The sequence below is a fragment of the Indicator indicator genome, chromosome 13 (assembly GCF_027791375.1).
Source record: "Indicator indicator isolate 239-I01 chromosome 13, UM_Iind_1.1, whole genome shotgun sequence".
In the NCBI taxonomy this organism is placed as follows: Eukaryota; Metazoa; Chordata; class Aves; order Piciformes; family Indicatoridae; genus Indicator; species Indicator indicator.
The window spans coordinates 9,275,311-9,298,568 of NC_072022.1; the positions used below are offsets into that span (position 1 = coordinate 9,275,311).

The following is a 23,258-nucleotide window of genomic DNA, read 5'->3' on the forward strand; positions in this document are numbered from 1 at the left end:
AGCTGCAGCTTCACCCTTTCACTCTTCAGCAACTGCTGCGTTTCCCCTGGGTTCCCAGCCTGGCCTCAGCAAGCAGCAAGGTCCATCTGAGCATGGCTGCACTGTCCTTTGCTCCATGCTAACATGTTTTATACATTATCCTCTGCTTACATGCTTTGCCTGAGCAAACATCCCCAGATAGAGGCATGCCAGCAAATGCCTCTCCACTGGGCCCCAAAGCACCATCTTTGCCAGGAAAGGATTAAGCTCTCTGTAATTTTTATCTGTTTTATTCAGGACACAGATTGAGAGCCCTTAGAGAGGCTCTCCAGTACCTGAAGGGGCTCCAGGAGAGCTGGGGAAGGGCTTCTGACAAAGGGCTGGGAGTGACAGGATGAGGGACAATGGCTTTGAGCTGGAAGAGGGCAGATTTAGGCTGGAGATTAGGAAGAAATTCTTGGCAGTGAGGGAGGTGAGATACAGGAACAGGTTGCCCAGGGAGGCTGTGGATGGCTCCTCCCTGGAGGTGTTCAAGGCCAGGCTGAATGAAGCCTTGAGCTACCTGGGCTGGTGGGAGGTGTCCCTGCCCACGGCAGGGGGTTGGACCTGGATGATCTCTAAGGTCCCTTCCAACCCAACCCATTCTGTGACTCTATGACTCCATGGTCCTGTGGTTCAGTGGCTGTGGTGGTGTTGGGTTGATGGTTGAACCCAATGACCTTAGAAAGCTTTTCCAACCTTAGTGATTGAGTTACTTAAGCTTCTCTGTGCTTGGTCTCTCCTGCAGAAGCTCTCCCTTGGCTGTTTCAGGGGCAGCCTCCAGTCCTCAGCCTCCCCAGAGCAGCTGCACCTCTGCCTGGAGGGAGAAGGCAAACAGAGTGCGAGGCGTTCACACCACGTCACCAACGGCTCTCGCTGCTGAGCTGGGCAAATTATCTCAGCCTCACAGATAAAGGGAAAGGGGAGCTTTGTGTGCTGCACACCAGACCTCTCCTGACTCCCATCTGTGACGTAGGCTCTGGCTCCAGCTAAAAGTCCCTTCTGCCCTGCCTGCCTGCCCCAGACCGGACGCGTGGAGGTTCGCGGGTGCCGAGGAGCCGCTCGCCGAGTGCTTGGCGCCATGTCTGTCACCATTTGCCAATCCATGGGCTTCGTGGTGTCTGCCCTGGGGATAGGAGGCATCGTTGCCTCCACTTGCATGGACCAGTGGAGCACCCAGGACCTGTACAACAACCCTGTGACCTCTGTCTTCAACTACCAGGGCTTGTGGCGCACCTGCGTGCGGGAGAGCTCTGGCTTCACCGAGTGCCGCGGCTACTTCACCATCCTGGGGCTGCCAGGTAGGGCTGGCTGGCTGGCTGAGGGGGCAGCCAGGGGGGAGGGCAGAGGCCTGGGCAGCAGTGGTGGCAGTGATAGGTGACCTAAGCATAGAGCAGGGAGCACAGGTTTGAGCCCAAAGGGGCCGTGGGTGCTCACCCTCTTTGGACGACACCTCCCGTGGGGAAGTGTCCCGAGCTGAACCTCCTCCCGTGGCCAAGCGAGGGTTCAGAGCAGCTCATGACAGCTGATTATGGCATCAGGCTCCTGAGGTGTTGTCCAGGCAATTCCCCCAGGGCAGAGGCTGCACTGGAGGGTGATTTGGCCCCTGTGCCATGGGTGGCTCAGGTGTATGCTCCTAGCCCAGCTGCAGGGCTGTGCATGGTCTCCCACCAGAAACCACTCAGAGACTTTGTGCTGGAGAAGATCCTTTTCTAAGAGGATATGTCACAGTTCAACTCACTCTATTTCTGGGCAGGCTAGCAACACCAGGCTGGATTTCTCCCTAATTCTCCTTTGGTTCCAGTTTTCTTTTGTTTTTTTTTTTCCTTTCTTCCACCACGAGGATCATTCCTGTCCTCTCCAGAGTACCTAGGGGTGCAAACAATTAGGTTACAACAGGATTATCTGAGTTCTCTTCTTGCCTTAACACAGTGAGATAAAAAAAAAAAGGCACTTAGACTGCTACCTCCTCTCAGTCTCTCTGCTTTGACACAGCAAGAGTGGTAGGAAGAAGCCAATGACATTGGCAAATCACTGCAGAACTTCTGCAGAATGACCCTTCCAGACCACACAAACCAGCACTGTGCAGAAAAATGGCTTCTTCCTATCTCTGTGCAAACCAAACCAGTCTAACCCAACACAGCTGGGGCTTCAGACACCAGCAGGAGAGGTGTTTTGTGCCCCAAGATGTGTTGCCATATCACTCTTCTCCAGATCCTGGTTCCCAGCTGGTGTCTGGCATTAGCTGTCTGGCAGCGTCCCTGTGCTGGGGGATGCTGGTGAGCATCTTCCTCTTCTTGGGACCATGGCTTTCATAGAACAATTTTTGGTTGGAAAAGAACTTTCAGGTCATAGAGTCCAACCTTCAACCCAACACCAGCATGGCCATTAAACCTTGTCCCATTAAAGCCATTAAACCAGGCATTGCTAGGTCACATAGACCTTGGGATAAAGTTCCTCAGTACAAGGGTGATGAGGCACTGGAACAGGTTTCCCAGGGAGGTTGTGGATGCCTCCTGCCTGGATGTGTTCAAGGCCAGGTTGGATGAGATCTTGAGCAACGGAGTCTAGTGGGAGGTGTCCCTGCCCATGGCAGGGGGGTTGGAGTAGATGACCTTTGAGGTCTTTCCAATCTAAGCCATTCTAGGGTTCTATGATTCCTCAGCTACATCCAGCCAGCTCTGTGTATCCCCCCCAGCTGTGGACAGAAATGAGCATCCTACCCAAAAAGGTCAGGATCTCTGAACTGGGCACTTCAGAGTGGAACTACCTCATGAACTGGGGGAGTGGAGTCCCCATGACTGTTTGCTGGGCTTATTGCAGCCACCTACAAAATCAAATTAAAACCAAAAAGCCTAAAGAATGAAGCAGAACATTTCAAAAGAAAGCTGGATGGGACCCTGAAGGCCCCACATTTACTCCCCTCCTCCTCCTCAGCAGTGTTGCTGCCTTCCCTAGTGGGGTTTCTGTGCTTCTTGTCCTGACCAGATGCATTTTGTGCCCAGTGCTACCAGCACTGCCCTACAAAATGAGGTGGATTTTTTTTCCTTCTATTCCTCTTTTTTTTCTCCCCTAATTTCTTCCTTACTGACCAAGGCTTGCTCTTCTGAAGTCACTGCCTTGCTCCCCCACCTCCCAGCTTTCCCCCTCCTGTTTTATATTGTCTGACACTTCCAGTCTCTAGAGAAGCTGCCCCACTGCTGTGCTTTAGAGATTGGTTCCATCTCCTGAATTCACCTGCTCCTATGCTTTTCTTTTTTCCCTTCTCACCAGCCACTAGCAAAGGGCAACTGCATCCCAAACAGAGGTTGGGGGATTAAAGACAAAACCAAAACCAAACCAAAACAAAAGAAAAGAAAACAAACAAACAAACAAAAAAAAAAAACCAAACCAGCCAAACAAACAAACAAACAAACAAACCCCCAAACCAAAAAGATGCTCAAAACCAAATCCCTGATTACTGAAGATATTATTTAAGCAGATCAGCCCAGAATCTATTGTAAGCATGATGCACCTTGGTCTCCATGAACCACCCCCCTCCCCACCACCACCACCACCACCCTGGCTCTCCACACCATGGTTAATGGTTTGTCAGCATTCCCATTATAAAGCCCTATTTATTATCCTGACAATGGCAATTTATTTTGGGAACAATAGTGCTGGAGTGAATAAAACTAATAGGGCTCTAGCAAAGCAGAGAGGTGACCTGAGGACATCACTGAAGGTTGGGGTTCCCAGGACTTTTCTGTTCTTTTCCTCAAGCTCTCACTCCCACAGCAAAGATTAAACTTGTCCTGCCCATCATTTGTCTTCAGCTTAGCTGGGAATTTTAATTTCAAATAGAAGGAGGACAACAACAACAACAAAACAAGATAATAAGAGGAAAAGGAGAAATAGCACAGGGAGTTGGTGGCTCTCACCCTGGCTACTCAGCTAGGAGCAGGCAGCCACTGGTGAAAATGTGTCACTGGAGAATGAAAGCTGTCAGGGAGGTGGTTGAGGCCCCATCCTTAGAGATATTCAAGATCAGGCTCCACAAGGCTCTGAGCAACCTGGTCTAGTTGGGGATGTCCCTGCTGAATGCAGAGGGGATTGGACTGGATGACCTTTGGAGGTCCTTTCCAAGCCAACCCATTCTATGATTCTATGATTCTTTGATTCTGTGATTCTATGATTCTTTGATTCTGTGATTCTATGATTCTGTGATTCTATGATTCAATATTTCTTTGATTCTATGATTCTGTGATTCTATGATTCTTTGATTCTGTGATTCTATGATTCTGTGATTCTGTGATTCTATGATTCTTTGATTCTATGATTCTATGATTCTGTGATTCTATGATTCTTTGATTCTATGATTCTATGATTCTTTGATTCCATGATTCAATGATTCAATATTTCTTTGATTCTGTGATTCTATGATTCTTTGATTCTATGATTCAATATTTCTTTGATTCTATGATTCTATGATTCTGTGATTCTTTGATTCTATGATTCTGTGATTCTATGATTCTATGATTCTGTGATTCTTTGATTCTGTGATTCTATGATTCTATGATTCTTTGATTCTATGGTTCTATGATTCTGTGATTCTATGATTCAATGATTCAATGATTCTTTGATTCTGTGATTCTATGATTCTATGAACTTGGTCTCTTTTTCCAGACCTCTTCAGCTAGACTGGTTCAGTCATGTTTGAAAGGACATTTGTTCTAAAGTCAGCTCCCCTTCTGAGCCTGTCAGAAAGCCTGAGGCATCTCTTTGCTGTGCAGCAAAGGGCTGGGGACTTGAAACAAAGAATAGTTTTGCTTTTCCAACAGCAGACTTGGAAAGTCTGAGAGCACCTTCTCAAAACAGCCCATGGCAGTGTTATGGTGGCTGGCCAGACTTTGGGATCTATAGAGTCATAGAATCATAAATTCTCAGAACAGTTAGAGTTGGAAGGGACCTTCAAGATCATCCAGTTCCAACCCCCTGCCATGGGCAGGGACACCTCCCACCAGCCCAGGTTGCTCAAGGTCTCATCCAACCTTACCTTGAACACCTCCAGGGAGGGGACATCCACAAACTCCCTGAGCAACCCGTTCCAGTGTCTCAGCATCCTCACTAGCAAGAACTTCTTCCTAAACTCCATTCTCAATCTCCTCTCTTCCAGCTCAAAGCCATTGCCCCTGTTCCTGTCACTCCCAGCCCTTGTCAAAAGTCCCTTCCACATCTCCTGTAGCCCCCTTCAGGTACTGGAGGGCTGCTCTAAGGTCTCCCAGGAGTCTTCTTTTAGCAAGGATGAGTTAAATATTCTCTGAGGAGAATTCACATCTGCGAGGGGTTAATGATGATGTCTCTGGAATTTTTTTCTTCTCTATCCATGTTCTGCCAAGGTTTTTTTCTGCTTCACACATCCAACAGACATTTTGGGGCAGAACTGTGGGAAAACCCTTGGGCTGGGGACTTTTGGAGAGAGGGCAGCCCACTGGCCAAGGAAGCAGCATTTCTTCTCCCTGGAACTGTTTCATGCCAGAAATTTTGAAGGATGGGGACTTCTACTTTCTGTATCATGGACCTCCACTGATGATGGCCATGGCAAAGTCTCTTCCAAGCTCTTCTTGTGGCTTAAAAACTTTTAACCTGGGCAGTTCAGCTCCACACTCTGAAATGTCTGCAGGTAACTGTTGTGACCTGCTTGAAGTCTTTTGAGACCAAGTTTTGTACACAGAAGAATTCAGGTGGCCCAGGTAGGCTGTAGGCTGGATATCACTTACCAAGTGCATGCTGCAGTGGGTTTGCACTCCCAGCAGGAGGTGAAGGAGGTGTGAGGATGGGGAAAGAGCTAATGTCACACCCCTAGGGAAGGCTTGGACACCCCAGTTTCCTGTGACACTCAAGTGGCAGAGAGCTTAGCAGGGGATGTCAGGAAGCTAAATGCTTGTATCACATCCTTGCCTCTGTCTGGTGCCTTTACACCATGAAAGGGTAGGAGACATGCAAAATAACCCTAGAGGATCTGAGCTGACAGCCAGGAGAGGAGCAGGGCAAGGAAAAGGGCAATATGGAGATGTGGGGTTGGGCTACACCTCACAGGCATGTAGGGAATGAGCTGCCCAGGGAGGTGTTGGAGTCACCAGCCCTGGATGTGTTTAAAGGTGGTTTGGATGTGGTGCTTGGTGATATGGTTTAGGGGTGAGTCTTGTAGAGTAGGGTTCTGGGTTGGTCTTGGTGATCCTGAGGGTCTTTTCCAACTTGAATGTTTCTGTGATTCTGTGAAGGACGCAGCTTCATGCACCCCTGCTCTGCTGAGGAACCACAAAGGCCCCTCTGGACCACCTGAAGACTGGTGGAGTAGAGTGAGTCTGAGCTGGGACAGGGCTCTTTCATGGTCACCTTTCCCCAGTGAGCTTCAGAAAGGCCAAGTCAGCATGAGAGCCATGCTGTGAACTGGTGGACCAGGCAGTCCTGGAGGCTGTGCTCATCAGGGTAGTGGAGTACCAGAAAGAGAAAGGTGGGATTGCTTTGTTTCAGCCTGAACAAGCTGGATTTGGCTGGCAGGGTGTGAGCTCTATTTGCAAATTTGAAAGCAAACATGAGCTGTAGGTGATTTTTCAAGGGAGAGGCAGTGATAACATTCAGGAGTTGCATTGAGACCAGTGAGTGGGTTTGAGATAATGCAGAGTCAGCCTCTGGAGAGATAAAGGAAGCATGAGCTGGAGGAAAGGCTGCAGAGGGAGTGGTCACAAAGCAGCCTTCTCTTTGCTAGCTTGGGTAAACTGCCGGAGATCCGTAGGTTCATGGATCCATAGAATGGATTGGGATCAAACCCCATCCACTTCCAACCCCCTGCCGTGGGCTGGGGCACCTTCCACCAGCCCAGGCTGCTCAAAGCCCCATCCAACCTGGCCTTGAACACCTCCAGGGAGGGCAACCTGTTCCTGTGTCTCACCACCCTCACTGGCAAGAGCTTCTTCCTCATCTCCAGTCTCAATCTCCCCTCTTCCAGCTCAAATCCATTGCCCTTCATCCTGTCACTCCCAGTCCTTACCAAAAGTCCCTCCCCAGATCTCCTGTAGCCCCTTCAGATACTGGGAGGCTGCTCTAAGTTCTCCCTGTAGCCTTGGAGCAGGCTCCAAGCTGATCAGCCCAAACTCTCTCAGCCTGTCCCCATATGGGAGTCTGATCATCTTTGTGACCTCCTCTGGTCCCTCTCCAGCTCCAGGTCCTTCTTGTGTTGGAAGCACCAGAACTGGGCACAATGCTGCAGGTGGGGTCTCAGCAGAGCAGAGCAGAGTGGAGGGGCAGAATCCCCTCCCTGTCCTGCTGGACACACTGCTTTGGATGCAGCTGTCCCAATGCTCACAGTGGAAGCTTTGTTCTCTACTCCTTGTTGAGGAAGCTTGACTGTTGGAGAGCCATCTCCCCACCACATGTCTTCCTTAGACTCTGATCAGCATTACCATGTGGCATGGCAAGCCTTGCAGCCCCAGCATTCACCCACTTTGCTGGAGGCTGAGCCACAGCCACTTGCTTTCAGAGACATCCCCATCCTTCAACCACTTCTGGCTGTTGACATCTCCCAGGGATGGCCGGAGATGAGCATCAGATTGAGGGAAAGATGCTTAGACATGCTCTACACCCAGCCACTTTTTGGGTTGTCCTCTGAGCCAGCAATTCAGATAAAACTCCCAGGGGATCATCTGTGATGGGGCTGAGTGATGTGATGAGGTTTGCAGAGGGGAACTGCATCTGGGAAGGAATCACAGCAGGTACCAGAACAGGTTAGAGCCTGCCCTGCTAGAAAGCAGCTCCAGAGAAAGACCTTGGAGTGCTGGTGGGCAGCAAGTTCTGCATGGGACAGCAATGTGCCCTGGTGGCCAAGAGAGCCAAGGGGATCCTGGGGGACAGCAAGGAAAGTGTGGCCAGCAGGGCTAGGGAGGTTCTGCTGCCCCTCTGCTCTGCCCTGCTGACACCACAGCTGCAATCCTGTGTCCAGTTTGGGGCTCCCCAGTTGAAGAGAGACAGAGACCTGCTGGAGAGTCCAACAGAGTCCAAAGGATGCTTAGGGGACTTGAGCATCTCCCCTGTGAAGAGAGCCTGAGAGCCCTGGGGCTGTTTAGTGTGGAGAGGAGAAGGCTGAGAGGGATCTGATCAATGTCTATCAATAGCTGAGGGGTGGGGGTCAAGGGGAGGGGGCCAGGCTCTTTTGGGTGGTGCACAGTGATAGGAGAAGGACCAATGGGTTCAAACTTGAACAGAGAAGATTTCAGCTCAACATGAGGAGAAACTTCTTCACAGTGAGAGTGCCAGAGCCCTGGAGCAGGCTGCCCGGGGGGTTGTGGAGTCTCCTTCTCTGGAGACTTTCCAAACCCAGCTGGATGCATTCCTGTGCAGACTGCCCTGGGTGATGCTGCTCTGGCAGAGAGGATGGACCTGATGATCTCTGGAGGTCCCTTCCAACCTCTAATGTACTGTGGCACTGTGATGAGTAGCTTGGAAACAACCACTAAAAAGAAGCTGCTGCTAAGAACATTGCAGAAAGGCAGAGCAAATGGGCTAGGGGAAGGGTGGGGCTGGAAACAAGTGGATGTCTGTTTCTCCAGAACTTTGCTTCCAACCAACCACTGAGGAAGATATTTGTGGGAGCTTTGAAGTTTACAAGGAAGACAAATGGCAAGCAACTAATGGCTAGTTGGACAGCAGCAGCATTCTTCTTAGGGATGAGTAAATAGAAACATCCCCAGACCAAAATCAGCCTTCCAAGGTGACAACATCTGGAGTGTTGGGCATGGCTGGGTGTTTGGTTTCCTTTTAGCTAAGGACTGCAGCATGATCCTTGTTACCAAAGCTGCTGTCTCAGCTCCACTTAATGCTTGAAGGAAGTTGTTGGTGTTGGTCCTCCAACCTGGCCTCCTGGGTCATGTTGCTTTCTACCTCTGCTTAGGAGAAGAAACCCAGAAGTTTGTGTGGGACAGAACACAGAAACATTGAGGGGCTGAGGCAGGTCAAGAGAAGGGCAACAAAGCTGGGGAAGGGTCTGGAGAAGAGGGCTGGGGAGGAGCAGCTGAAGGAGCTGGAGGTGTTCAGTCTGGAGAAGAGAAGGCTGAGGGGAAACCTCATTGCTCTCTACAGCTCCCTGAAAGAAGGCTGGAGTGAGGTGGGGCTGGTTTCTTCTCCCTAGTATCAGGTAATAGAAGGAAAGGAAGTGGCCTGAAATTGTGCCAGGGGACGGTTAGGTTGGAGATGAGGAAACATTTCTTTGCTGCAAGAGTGGTGAGGGATTGGAACAGGCTGCCCAGGGAGGTGGTGGAGTCCCCATCCCTGGAGGTGTTCAAGAAAGGTGTGGACCTGCCACTCAGGGACATGGTTTAGTGTCCATGGTGGTGTTGGTTTGATGGTTGGACTGGATGACCCTAGAGGGCTTTTCCAAACAGAAAAGTTCTATGATTCCATAAGCATCCAGGTGGGTTTGGAAAGTCAAAGCAGGCAGAAGCCAATGGGTCATAAACCCATCCTTGGAAATCGCCTTTTCTCTCTTCCTGGTGGATTTCTCACGGCTTCACAGCCAGGTGATGGCATTGACAGTGCCTGTGCCACAGAGGGGTGTCAGGACTGGTTGCAGCAGGAGCTTGTTTCTAAGTTGGAGGTGGAGTAAATCAGTTGGAGCAGGGCATTAGAGGAGAACAGTGTGAAACCTGGAAGGTCCTTGCCACTCGCTGCATGCCCTCCCCAGTGGCATGGCAAATTTTCATTGCTTCCTGAAGCCCAGCACTGCTCCACTGTGCAAAGAGAAAATTCAGTTCCTCACCGGGACATCCCCTGCCCCTTTCTCCAGACCCATCCCTCCAGGCAATACAGACAAACGCCTTCAACAAGGCTCTTTCCAAACAGTCCTTGTGCCGTCCCTCTCCTTCTCCCTGTGTGGGTTTCAATGGGGCCAGATGATGGGCAATAGGATCCAGGGAGGAGGAGAAGAGGGTTGGAGGAGCTTTGCTGGATCAGTCTGGGGCTCTTGGCCTGGTGCCCTGTTTTGTGCCATGGTCACCACCTGAGGCAACCTTGGTGATGCTCCAAGTGACTGCAAGGATTGGCCATAGAATCATGGAATGGTTTGGGTTGGAAGGGACCTCCAAAGGTCATCCAGTCCAAGCCCTGCAGTCAGCAGGGGCATCCTCAACTAGCTCAGGTTGCTCAGAACCATGTTGAGCCTGGACTTGATGATCTTGGATGTCTTTTCCAACCTGGTTGATTCTGTGATTCTGTGACCTTGAATATCTCCAGGGATGGGGCCTCAAATACCTCCCTGGGCAACCTGTTCCAGTGTTCCACCACCCTAATGTCCCTCTTTGTTCCCTGAGCTGAGACCATGAGCCCACATCTTGGCACCGAGCTCCTTGCTGGCCTCCCTCTCTGACACCATGCCTTCTGTGCAGATGCCTGCATGGATAGCCAGAGGTAGAGATGTCTGATGGCAGATCTACTGCACAAGCAAAGGTCCAGAGAGGTGGTGACATGGTCTGGGTGCTGAGTTCACCTGGGAACGTGATCCTTCCCCCTGCCCCCTTAGCGCTTCTGCACTGTGCCAAGCACGTGGGAGAGCATTCCAGATCAGACTCGCTGTGGCCCTGGGCAGCCTGCTGTAGTCGAAGGTGTCCCTGTTGCCTGCAGGGGTGTTGGACAACATGACCTTGGAAGGTCCCTTCCAACCTGATGCAATCTGTGAGAAGCCCCAGGGACAGGTTTTGGCGGGCAGGGGGCCGGGGCATGCTCCAAGTAGTTTGCCCAGCGCTCGCTGGAGTGGGGTTGCTTGGCTGGGGAAGGACAAGCACTTCTAAAGGACAAAAGCTCATACCTCCAGCCCTGCCAGCACAAAACGTACCCCAGTGAAACTGGAGAGAGTGAAACTGGTCTATCTTGCAAAAACACGGTGAGCAAACACACCGCTCAGCAGTAGGCATCTGATAAGAGCGGCTGCCCCGCTGGTGGCTCGGGCGCAGGAGGACTCCGGCGCTCCCATTAAGGGCTGTGGCTTCCTCGGGGCGGTCTCCCCTCCGCTCTCCAGGGCAGACACCATGTCCACGACCATCTGCCAGGTGATGGGGTTCCTGGTGGCGTCGCTGGGCGTCGCGGGCTGTGTGGTGGCCACTGCCATGGATATGTGGAGCACGCAGGACCTGTACGACAACCCGGTCACGGCTGTCTTCCAGTACCAGGGGCTGTGGAGGAGCTGCGTGCGGCAGAGCTCCGGCTTCACCGAGTGCCGCCCCTATTTCACCATTCTCGGGCTGCCAGGTAGGGGCAAAACTGTGCCAGGAGCTCTGCTCAGCTCTCATCCCAAAGGAGGAGTGGGTATCTTAAAGCCCTTGGGCTCCTCCCGGGGCTGAGCAGTCCAAGATGTTGTTTGTTCCTTTGCTGAGTGGAGGTGACCAGGTGGATCTCTGGGCGAGAACCACAGAGTTCAGCCCCGCTGCTGGCATAAACCTGCACAGCTCCACTGATGGGGAGGAGAGGGAGGATGGCTGAAGCCACAGATAGGCTGATACAGGCAGGATGAATGGAAGAACAAGGAAAAGAGCTGTGTGGCACCTGGTCTTGTCAGAATGGGGCTTCACAGCGGGGAAAAAATGGGGAAATTAATTGGATTTTGGTTTGGGGGGAGGTTGGTTGCATTTATTTTGGTTTGGTGTGGTTTGGTTTGGTTTATTTCTAAAGAGGAAAGTGGAATGGAAGAAATCTGCCTGTGGGCAGCGTGAGGAGGAAGGGAGAGAAAGGGAAAGGTGTGCAGGGTCACTTGGTGTTCCCTGCAGAGATTCAGCACAAGTAGGAGGCAGAGGGGGTCTCCTTTATTGTTTGATTGGACAGAAAGAGCTGCTTCTCCCACCCCACTGCCTGCCAGGCTATCCCAGTGTTCCCCATGCCTCCCTGTGAGCTGTTGTGTGCTTGTGCCCTGCCAGCTAGCATTAAAAATGACCCTGAGAGCATGATGTGGGCACTCCTGGGGGCTGCTTCCCTGCTGTGAGGCAGGAGGGAGTGCTGTGCTGCAGAGCAGAGTGCTAGCTGCAGTGTTTGCTTTTGGAGAAAAGCCTGTGACCATCCTGAGGGCTGTGATGGAATAAAGGACTTGCTGCACACCCAACTTCAGCTGACTTCTTTGTTGTTTGGAAGAGCAAAGCTGATGTTTGGAGGCACCACTCCTCTGGGATTTTTGTTTGTAAAGAACAAAAAAGCTTGTCCCTCAGTACTCAGCACTGCTGAGGCTGCACCTCTAACACTGGCTTCAGTTTGGGGCCCTCACTCCAAGAAGGACATTGAAGTGCTGGAGGGTATCCAGAGAAGGGCAACAAAGCTGGGGAAGGGTCTAGAGAACAGGGCTGGTGAGGAGCAGCTGAGGGAACTGGGGATGTTTAGTCTGGAGAAGAGGAGGCTGAGAGGAGAACTCACTGCCCTCTACAGCTCCCTGAAATGAGGTTTGAGCCACATGGGGATTGGTCTCTTCTCCCCAGTACCAGGTGACAGGAGAGGAAATGGCCTGAAATTGTGCCAGGGGAGGGTTAGGTTGGAGATGAGGAAACATTTCTTTGCTGCAAGAGTGGTGAGGGATTGGAACAGGCTGCCCAGGGAGGTGGTGGAGTCCCCATCCCTGGAGGTATTCAAGAAAGGCATGGCCATGGCACTTGGGGACACGGTTCAGTGGCCATGGTGATGTTGGGTTGATGGTTGGACTGGATGATCTTGGAGATGATCTTAGAGATCTTTTCCAACCCAAACAATTCTGTGATTCTCTGGTTCTATCTTAAAGTATATTTACAAATGTTGATCTCTGTACAGAGATCCTTCTCATGCTGTGTGACTGTGTTTTAGGAGAGCAAGGAGGTGAGGGCAACCATCATTTTGATGCCCACTTATCATAATTAAGCTTTTACTTTTGACATTATTTTTTAGGTAAAAGAGCAATAAGGAAATGTGTATCCTTGAGATGTTCCATGGGTTTTGTTCTCTTCGTGTGTCCCTTTAGTTGATGACTACCTTCAAACATAAAGAAGGAATCCCTCTGCATTTACCGGGATAACTTAAAAGCTCATTTTTCCCCCCAACCTAAACTTTCTGTATTCCATTCATCACATCAAATCATAAGGTATTGAAAACAGAAATGCAAGTGATATTGTTTTAGGTGACTTGAAGTCATTTTACTTCACCTCTCACCACTCCTGGAGGTGTTTGGAAGAGGCAGAGATGTGGTGCTGAGGGCCATGGTTTAGCAGCAGCCTTGGCAGAGTTAGAGAATGGTTGGACTTGATTTTAAAAGGCTTTTCCAACTGAAACCATTCTATGGCTCAATGATCTTAAAGGTCTTTTCCAACCCAACCCAAAACATTCCATGATTCAATAACTCAATAATCTAAAAGGTCTTTTCCAACTCAAACCATTCCATGTTTCTATGACTCAATGACCTAAAAGGTCTTCTCCAACCCAAACCATTCCATGATCCCATGATTTGATCAAAAAGGTCTTTTCCAACCCAACCCATTTCATGATTCTATGATTCAATCTAAAAGGTCTTTTCCCACCCAAACCATTCCATGATTCTATGATTTGATCTAAAAGGACTTTTCCAACCCAATCCATTCCATGATTCTATGATTTGATCTAAAAGGTCTTTTCCAACCCAACCCATTTCATGATTCTATGATTCAATCTAAAAGGTCTTTTCCAACCCAAACCATTCCATGATTCTCTGATTTGATCTAAAAGGTCTTTTCCAACCCAATCCATTCCATGATTCTGTGAATTGATCAAAAAGGTCTTTTCCAACCCAACCCATTTCATGATTCTATGATTCAATCTAAAAGGTCTTTTCCCACCCAAACCATTCCATGTTTCTATGATTTGATCTAAAAGGGCTTTTCCAACCCAAACCATTCCATGATTCTATGATTTGATCTAAAAGGTCTTTTCCAACCCAATCCATTTTATGATTCTGTGATTTGATCTAAAAGGTCTTTTCCAACCCAAACCATTCCATGATTCTCTGATTTGATCTAAAAGGTCTTTTCCAACCCAATCCATTTTATGATTCTGTGATTTGATCTAAAAGGTCTTTTCCAACCCAAACCATTCCATGATTCTCTGATTTGATCTAAAAGGTCTTTTCCAACCCAAACCCTTCCATGCTTCTACTCACAGCAATGCTGGGCAAAAAGAGAACCCCCCAGTTTCACTTCCACCTGACAAAGAGATGCAAAGTATGGTTTTAGGTGACTGCTGTTTATGTTGGTGACCAAGCTGAGGTTCTCAGTGTTTTCTGTGCAGCCCATGCCTTTGGATGGACATCAGGTGTGCCCAGTGGGCAGCCAGAGGTGTGCAGCTAGGACACAAAGTTCTCCTAGCTCACGCAAAGTGTGTATGCAAAACTGCACCGTGTTCTGTGCCTAGGGACAGGGCTGTTTGCTGCCTGCTGCTCCTGATGGGATTTCTGTTTCCCTTGGGCTCTTGTTTTGTTTGTCCAAGCCCTTCCACTCCTTCCTCCTAAGGGAGGCCATTCACCTTTGGCAAGCAGCTCCGTTCAGAGGACTTCTGATGGATGCCAGAATTCACTCGAAACCTTTTTCAGTCCCATGTGAAGAGGCCTTCATGACACAGCAGAGGCAAAAGCTCTTTCTTCACCTTGCTGTTGTTTTGTGGAGATTTTGTACCTAAATCAGCCTCATGGAGAGAGGAATTGCTGCTGCTGAGGGCAGTTTTGCGTTTTTGTCACAGGCTCACAGGATGTTAGGGGTTGGAAGAGACCTCTGGAGATCAAGTCCAACCCCGCTGACAGAGCAGGAGCATAGAATCCAGCACAGGTCACACAGGGCTGGAAAGTCTCCAGAGAAGGAGACTCCACAACCTCTCTGGGCAGCCTGTGCCAGTGCTCTGGGACCCTCCCAGTGAAGAAGTTCCTCCTCATGTTGAGGTGGAACCTCCTGTGCTGCAGTTTATATCCATTGCCTCTTGTCCTATCATCCTTTTCCCTTGCACCCAGCAGTGTTCCTCTTTCCCCTTTCTAACTGAGATCCACCACACTTAGACTTTGGTTTTCCAAAGTGTAACATTCCAGGAGTTCTCCAAAGAGAACATTCCAGGTTCTCCTAAGTGTAACATTCCAGAAGCTGCTTGGCTTGGCCTGCCTGTTGTACACCCAAGGCACTGGGAATGTCTCTGCTGGGAACCCACCTCTGCCTTAGCTTAAGGTCCCTTTTTGAAGAGCTGAGACCAGCACAGTGATGGCACCTAGGAACCATAAGGTCATCCTTAGGAAGAAGTCCTTCAGTTTGAGGGTGATGAAACTCCGGAATAGGTTGCCCAGGGAGGTTGTGGATGCCTCCTCCCTAGAGGTGTTGAAAGCCAGGCTGGATGACACCTTGAGCAGTTAAGTCTGAAAGGTGTCCCTGCCCATGGTGAGGATGTTGGAGTAGATGATCTCTGAGGTCCCTTCCAACCTGAGCCATTCTATGATCCCCCTTCCAAAAAAAAGAAAGAGTGTTCTGGGAACAAGGACCCTCCATGACCATCCACAGCATCCTAAGCTCCCTTGGAGGATCAGCCTCTCCTGCCTGCCCTGAAACAAAAGCAGCTGAAAGCACCTGAGGTGGCTGTGCAGACAAGTGAGCTATTGTGATTTGCTTCTCGCTGTAGCTCTCAGCTCTGCATCAGGTGCTGCAGGAACAGCCCCTGAGGGCTGATAAGGGCTGATGGATAGCAGCTAATGAGCTGACACCTGGGGGCTGATGAATGGCAGATTGAAAAGCCCAGGCTCGTTAGCACTTGCTATCAGCTGATAAAGGCAAATTGAGTCATAAGAGCAGCAGCCCCGGTGGGACTGGCAGATGGAAGAAGGTGGGGTATTCCCAGCCTGTGGAACCACTGGTTTCCTTGTGAGTTGTGGTGCCAGTGTGGTTCTGCTTGGGTTTGTGGGACCCCACAAGCAAGGGGACTCACGCAGGCACCCCAGCACCCATCTTTACCCTCCTGGGGGAGGGTTCATTAACCCTTCTCCCAACCTATGCAAGGCCAGCAGGGTCACAGAACTACAGACTCACAGAATGGGTTGGGTTGGAAGGGACCTTAGAAATCATCCAGTTCCAACCCCCTGCCATGGGCAGGGACACCTTCCACCAGCCCAGGCTGCTCAAGGCCTCATCCAACCTGACCTTGAACACCTCCAGGGAGCAGGCATCCACAACCTCCCTGGGCAACCTGTCTGCTCCTTGGTCTTCTGAGACAGTGCCTCCTATTCCAGTCAGACCATATAGAACCCTTGGGCACCATGGTCACCCAGCCCAGCAGAACGGGTGACAGACAGGTTGAGTGAAGTCCCCAGGACTGTAGGATGTGTTGCCTGCCCTTCTCAGATGGCCAAGAGCCCATGGTATCTTCCTTGAAGAGGGAGAGTGCTTTGTGGGGAGAATTAAAGCCAAACCCAGGGCAGCAGGAGCTCAGGGGAGGGCAAGAAGAGGCTGCAAAGCATCCCAGAGAATTTGCAACAGCCTTTGAAACACTTTTAGCCCCCCCTCAGAGTAATCTGCCAGCACTGTCGCCTCCGTGTCTCCAACAGGGCCACGTGCAGAGTCCTGGAGCCAGCACCAAGCTGCAGGCAAGATGGGATAGGTGCCACCTCATTAGGAAATCACCTTGGTATTCAAAGGGGATCTCCCTTCCCTCCTCCATTTTAAAAGGTGAAAGCTTCCCTTTGCTTTTCCTTCTACTCCTCTCCTTCAGCCAAGAGACGTCTGAGAGGTTTTGGTGCCTTTTGCTGATCAACAGCAGTGTTCAGTTCCCATGGGCATGACCAACATCACAGCTTGCTTGCTTCCAAAGGAGCATTCAGAGATTCAGAGAGTCACAGAATGGTTTGGCTTGGAAGGGACCTTGCAGAGCATCCACTTCCAACCCCCCTGCCATGGCCAGGGACACCTCCCACCAGCCCAGGTTGCTCAAGGCCTCATCCAACCTGGTCTTGAACACCTCCAAGGAGGGGGCATCCACAGCCTTCCTGGGCAGCCTGTTCCTGCTTCTCCTGTGCCAGACATTTGACTGTAAAGCAGGAATATCAAGAACTTCATTCTGAGTTATGAAGGATTTGGCAATACCACAGATAGCTGGGTGGAGCCAGCTGCTTTCATTGCTGCTTGGGGAAGGGAAAAAAAAAAAAACAAACCCTTTCTCAGCCAAACTGGCTATGAGTGCTCCTCCCAGCTGTAAACCAACATGAAATGGTGACTGGTACCCATGAACACTTGCAGGAGATGGTATCTAAGCCCTCAAGCTCTTTGGGAAGTTGAGACAAGCAGACATGATTCCAGAGGTGCCCCAGACAACGCTGAGTGTAGACCTGGTGCCCATTTCCTAAGGCTTTCTTTGTTAATATTTTTATTTTCAGACAGAAACCACCTTTACAAACCTGCCAGGCTCTTACAAATCTCATTCCAGTCACTTAGTTTGGCTCTTCTCACTTTGCTTTGCAGCCATGTTCCAGGCTGTGAGGGCCCTCATGATCGTGGGCATCGTCCTGGGCATCCTTGGCCTCCTGGTGTGCATCTTTGCTCTGAAGTGTATCCACATTGGCAGCATGGAGAACTCAGCAAAAGCCAACATGACCCTGACCTCTGGCATCATGTTCATTGTTGCTGGTAAGGGGCTGACCTTGGGTCTTTCACAATGCAAGGGACGGCAATTACCTGGAACTGGAGACTGGGCAGGTCTCAGTGCACTTCTGCAACCCACAAGGATGTTGAGGGTACTTGAGCATCTCCCTGTGAAGAGAGACTGAGAGCCCTGGGGCTGTTTAGTCTGGAGAGGAGAAGACTGAGAGGGATCTGATCAATGTCTATCAATAGCTGAGGGGTAGGGGTCAAGTGGAGGGGGCCAGGCTCTTTTGGGTGCTGCACAGTGATAGGGGAAGGAACAATGGGTTCAAACTTGAACAGAGAAGATTTCAGCTCAACATGAGGAGAAACTTCTTTGGTGTGAGGGTGCCAGAGCCCTGGAACAGGCTCTCCAGGGGGGTTGTGGAGTCTCCTTCTCTGGAGACTTTCCAAACCCAGCTGGATGCATTCCTGTGCAGACTGCCCTGGGTGATGCTGCTCTGGCAGGGGGGTTGGACCTGATGATCTCTTGAGGTCCCTCCCAACCTCTAATGTACTGTGAGACTGTGAGACTGTGAACCCAAAGTATTAATGCTTGAAGAAAGTTATTGGCGTTGGTCCTCCAGCCTGGCCTCCTAGGCCAAGTTGCTTTCTACCTCTGCTTAGGAGAAGAAACCCAGAAGTTTGTGTGGGACAGAACACAGAGACATTGAGGGGCTGGAGCAGGTCCAGAGAAGGGCAACAAAGCTGGGGAAGGGTCTGGAGAACAGGGCTGGGGAGGAGCAGCTGAGGGAGCTGGAGGTGTTCAGTCTGGAGAAGAGGAGGCCGAGGGGAGACCTCATTGCTCTCTACAGCTCCCTGAGAGGAGGTTGGAGTGAGGTGGGGCTTGGTCTCTTTGTCCTAGTCTGAGGTGATAGGACAACAGTAAGTGTCCTGCAATTATGCCGGGGAGGGTTAGTTTGGACAGTGGTCACCTGTGGTTCCTGCTGGTCTGAGCTGGGATTCTGTGATGTGGCTTTGTGTCCCTGCTGCTGGATTGTCAATGGCAGCAATGTGTAACACACTGTGGGTCCCCACTTCTGCTGAGGGCACGCAGCAGGGCACAAAGCAGTCTCACCCATCCCTACAGAGATGTGAGCTGCTTCCTTCCCCAAGGCCAAAGGGGGCTGCTTGTGCTGTGTGGGTCTCAGTCTGCTCTTCTGTCTGCTCTCAGGCCTGTGTGCCATCACAGGAGTGTCTGTGTTTGCCAACATGCTGGTCACAAACTTCTGGATGTCCACAGCCAACATGTACCAGGGAATGCAGAACGTCCAGAGCAGGTAGGTGGTCACCTGCCTCAGGGTTCTCCATGGTGCAGGTCTCCCTCAAGGCCAGTGTCTGCTGCAAGTGGGGAGGGACTTTTGAGGATCTCAGGAAGTGGCAGGACTGGGGGGAATGGAATAAAGCTGGATGTGGGAAGATTCAGACTGGACATGAGGAAGAAGTTCTGCCCCATGAGAGAGATGAGAGCCTGGAATGGGTTGTCCAGGGAGGTGGTTGAGGCCAGGCTGGATGAGGCTCTGGCCAGCCTGATCTGGTGTGAGGTGTCCCTGTCCATGGCAGAGGGGTTGGAACTGGCTGAGCCTTGTGGTCCCTTCCAACCCTGACTGATTCTGTGATTCTATGAAAGGCAAACTCTCAAGAGTCTGAAGGTTTCATGTGTCCCTTCCTTCTCTGCACTGGCAAGAATTTGTTTGAGCAAAAGGGCTGGAAAGTCTCTGCTCACACAGCTCAAGGAGGAGATGGAGAGCCCACTGAGCATGAGCCTGCAGGTGTGAAGGTGCTCAGAGGGACTTCTGCAGGGCCAGAGGGGGAGTGCCAACCTTCAGTGCCTTTCAGAAGCAGTGGAGCAGTGCCACAGCAGTAACCAGTCACCTCTCTGTGCTTTGCAGGTACACCTTTGGCTCAGCTCTTTTCGTTGGCTGGGTGGCAGGAGGCCTGGCCCTCGTAGGAGGCATCATGATGTGCCTGGCTTGCAGAGGGCTGGTGCCAGAAGAGTCTCGGTGAGTCTGCCTGTGGGGGACAGGGGAAGGTGTTGGTGGGAAGCCTTGGGTGTTGGGGGAGCACACAGCCAGCACAGCACAGGACTGTGTGTGTGCAGTCTGGAGAAGAGAAGGCTCCCAGGAGACCTTCCAGGATCTGAAGGGGGCTCCAAGAAAGCTGGGGAGGGACTTTTGAGGGTGTCAGGGAGCGATAAGACTGGGGGGAATGGATCCAAGATAGAGGAGGGGAAATTTAGACTAGATTTTAGGAAGAAGTTCTTCCCCATGAGGGTGGTGAGAGACTGGAATGGGTTGCCCAGGGAGGTGGTGGAAGCCTCATGCCTGGAGGTTTTTGCAGCCAGGCTGGATGTGGCTGTGAGCAACCTGCTGTAGTGTGAGGTGTCCCTGCCCATGGCAGGGGGGTTGGAACTGGCTGATCCTTGAGGTCCCTTCCAACCCTGACAATTCTGTGATACTGTGACACCCCCAGTGCAGGAGGTATCATGATGAGACACCTGTCAGAGGTGACCATTTGCTTCCCTAACTCCACAACTTGCTGCTTATTTTGGTGGGCCAAGGACTTCCTCGTGGGAAGGAAAGTGGAAATTTGTGAAAAAATATGAAGCAGGCTTGCAGCTTTGTCCATGGGCTTGCAGCTTTTTCCATGGGCTAGCAGCTTTATCCATGGGCTAAGACATTTGTCCATCGGTTAAGACCTTTGTCCATGGGCTTGCAGCTTTGTCCATGAGCTTGCAGCTTTGTCCATGGGTGCTTGGCTCTGAGCTCCCTGACTGGTTTCAAATGATGGCATAGTAGGAAGCTGCCTAAAATCCTACAGCAAACAGGTCAGGGAACAACACTGGGGAGTCACAGCACTGCAGAATTGTGGAGGTTGGAAGGGACTTCTGAAAATCAGGAAGTCCAACCCCACTGCCAAGGCAGAGTCACCCAGGGCAGGCCACACAGGAACACATCCAAGTGGGTTTGGAATATCACCAGAGAAGCAGACTCCACAACCTCTCTGGGCAGCCTGCTCCAGGGCTTAAATTAAAGAAGTTCTTCCTCATGGATGTTTCTCCTCATGGATGTTCCTCCTCATGAATATACTTCCTCATGGATGTTCCTCCTCATAGATGTTCCTCCTCATGTTTAGAGTTCCTCCTCATGAATGTTCCTTCTCATGTTTAGAGCTCCTCCTCATAGATGTTCCTCCTCATGCCTAGAGTTCCCCCTCACACCTAGAGTTCCACCTCACACCTAGAGTTCCTCCTCACGCCTAGAGTTCCACCTCACACCTAGAGTTCCCCCTCACGCCTAGAGTTCCACCTCACACCTAGAGTTCCTCCTCACACCTAGAGTTCCCCCTCACACCTAGAGTTCCTCCTCACGCCTAGAGTTCCACCTCACACCTAGAGTTCCACCTCACACCTAGAGTTCCTCCTCACACCTAGAGTTCCACCTCACACCTAGATTTCCTCCTCACACCTAGAGTTCCCCCTCACACCTAGAGTTCCCCCTCACGCCTAGAGTTCCTCCTCACACCTAGAGTTCCCCCTCACACCTAGAGTTCCCCCTCACACCTAGAGTTCCCCCTCACACCTAGAGTTCCTCCTCACGCCTAGAGTTCCACCTCACACCTAGAGTTCCACCTCACACCTAGAGTTCCCCCTCACACCTAGAGTTCCCCCTCACACCTAGAGTTCCACCTCACACCTAGAGTTCCCCCTCACACCTAGAGTTCCCCCTCACGCCTAGAGTTCCACCTCACACCTAGAGTTCCTCCTCACACCTAGAGTTCCACCTCACACCTAGATTTCCTCCTCACGCCTAGAGTTCCACCTCACACCTAGAGTTCCACCTCACACCTAGAGTTCCACCTCACACCTAGAGTTCCTCCTCACACCTAGAGTTCCCCCTCACACCTAGAGTTCCCCCTCACACCTAGAGTTCCTCCTCACACCTAGAGTTCCCCCTCACACCTAGAGTTCCTCCTCACACCTAGAGTTCCACCTCACACCTAGATTTCCTCCTCACGCCTAGAGTTCCACCTCACACCTAGAGTTCCACCTCACACCTAGAGTTCCTCCTCACACCTAGAGTTCCACCTCACACCTAGAGTTCCCCCTCACACCTAGAGTTCCTCCTCACACCTAGAGTTCCACCTCACACCTAGAGTTCCTCCTCACACCTAGAGTTCCTCCTCACGCCTAGAGTTCCTCCTCACGCCTAGAGTTCCTCCTCACACCTAGAGTTCCTCCTCACACCTAGAGTTCCCCCTCACACCTAGAGTTCCTCCTCACACCTAGAGTTCCTCCTGACGCCTAGAGTTCCAGCTCATGCCTGGAGTCCCTCCTCATGTTCAGTAGTGCCCCTGCAGAGGCTGATGCCACCCTTGCTCTCTCTTGCAGTTACAAAGCGGTGTCCTACCACGCGTCGGGACGGAACATCTCCTACCAGACAGGGCCCTACAAGGTTGGTTCAGGCTATGAGGCTGAAGCGAAGCCCAGGAAGGGCACAGGATATGAAGCAGCTCCTCAGAGTGAGGATGGCAGACGCTCCTACCCTTCCAAACACGACTATGTTTAGCAGACTGCCTTGGCTTGCTTGCAGCAGCTTTGATGAAATGTTTTTAACTTCAAAGGCAAACCAAAAAAACAACCCCAAGAACCCCAACGATCGAGCAGCAAAGCAGCCTGGAGACAGGGCTCTGCTTTCTGTCCTGCTTCCCCTGCTCCAGGGCTCTGCTTTCTGTCCTGCTTCTCCTGGTCCAGGGCTCTGGTTTCTGTCCTGCTTCCCCTGCTGCAGGGCTCTACCCAGCTTGTTAGGGCATGAGGTTCAGGGTGCCTGCCATAAGGAGAGCCTTTGCATGCTCTCCGGGCACAACACTTGGCTCCTATTTTACATCCAGGACCAGGATTCTGCCCTGTGCCTTTTTTTTTTTTTTTTTGTTTTCCTAACTCTTCTACTAGGTTAAAATTCTCCTCTCATACTAACCTAGATGGAAAACCTACCCCTTTGCCTCCTGCTCTTCCAGGCCAGCAATGTCACCTCCTAGGTTCTAACTCTTGTAATAGGTTAAAATTCCCCTCTCATACTAACCTAGATGGAAAAACTACCCCATTGCCTCCTGCTCTGCCATCTCCTATTTTCTCAGAGTCTGGAGAGGTGAACAGTGACCTCAGGGTCATTAAAACCCAGTGTTTGGATGGAAACCAAAGTGAATCTTTGATTTTACCACCCAAGGTTTGGTCTGGAGCAGGTTGAAAAGCAAACATTGGAATCCATCAGTCTCTTCTCTCCTTCTGCTGTGTATTTTAACTGAAAGCAGTTGTGTCCTTTTGGCCATGGCCAATGCATGCAGACCCCAGAGCCATGGCATTTTCCTCCCTGCTGACTGCTGCTGCTCAGGGCCCCCTTTGCTCTTTGCTCATTGTCAATCTGCTGTGATATATTTAATCTGATTTCTGTCCCTCAGCCATTTGCTGTAACCCAAAGTGTATTTATTCCTCCTTATCTCTCCAGGGGAATATCTATAACCCATTGTTATTCCTGTGCCAGATTCTTGCTGTAATAGCTGCAAACTTCTGTTTGTCACTGGTGTTCCCACAGA

The 23,258-nt window shown here is 50.9% G+C and overlaps 1 protein-coding gene across 2 annotated transcripts; it reads left to right on the forward strand.

Annotated features, from left to right (window-relative positions):
- Positions 1 to 1,099: 1,099 nt before the first annotated feature.
- CLDN18 (claudin 18) lies at positions 1,100 to 22,234 on the forward strand. 2 transcript variants are annotated; one of them, XM_054386150.1, is made up of 5 exons: positions 1,100 to 1,319; positions 17,508 to 17,672; positions 18,841 to 18,946; positions 19,559 to 19,669; positions 22,057 to 22,234. In XM_054386150.1, exons 1-5 carry the CDS (start codon positions 1,100 to 1,102, stop codon positions 22,232 to 22,234), a joined length of 780 nt encoding a protein of 259 aa, XP_054242125.1. The 2 variants fall into 2 exon arrangements, with proteins under 2 accessions (XP_054242125.1, XP_054242124.1); XM_054386149.1 differs by lacking the exon at positions 1,100 to 1,319 and adding an exon at positions 11,076 to 11,295.
- The last annotated feature ends 1,024 nt before the right edge of the window (positions 22,235 to 23,258 follow it).

What these genes read in the sequence shown, in the direction of transcription:
- CLDN18 (XM_054386150.1), top strand. Translation starts at nt 1,100, where the DNA reads ATGTCTGTCACCATTTGCCAATCCATGGGCTTCGTGGTGTCTGCCCTG. An exon ending in CACCATCCTGGGGCTGCCAG is followed by an intron (nt 1,320 to 17,507) that starts GTAGGGCTGGCT and finishes TTTGCTTTGCAG; the next exon opens with CCATGTTCCAGGCTGTGAGG. An exon ending in CATCATGTTCATTGTTGCTG is followed by an intron (nt 17,673 to 18,840) that starts GTAAGGGGCTGA and finishes GTCTGCTCTCAG; the next exon opens with GCCTGTGTGCCATCACAGGA.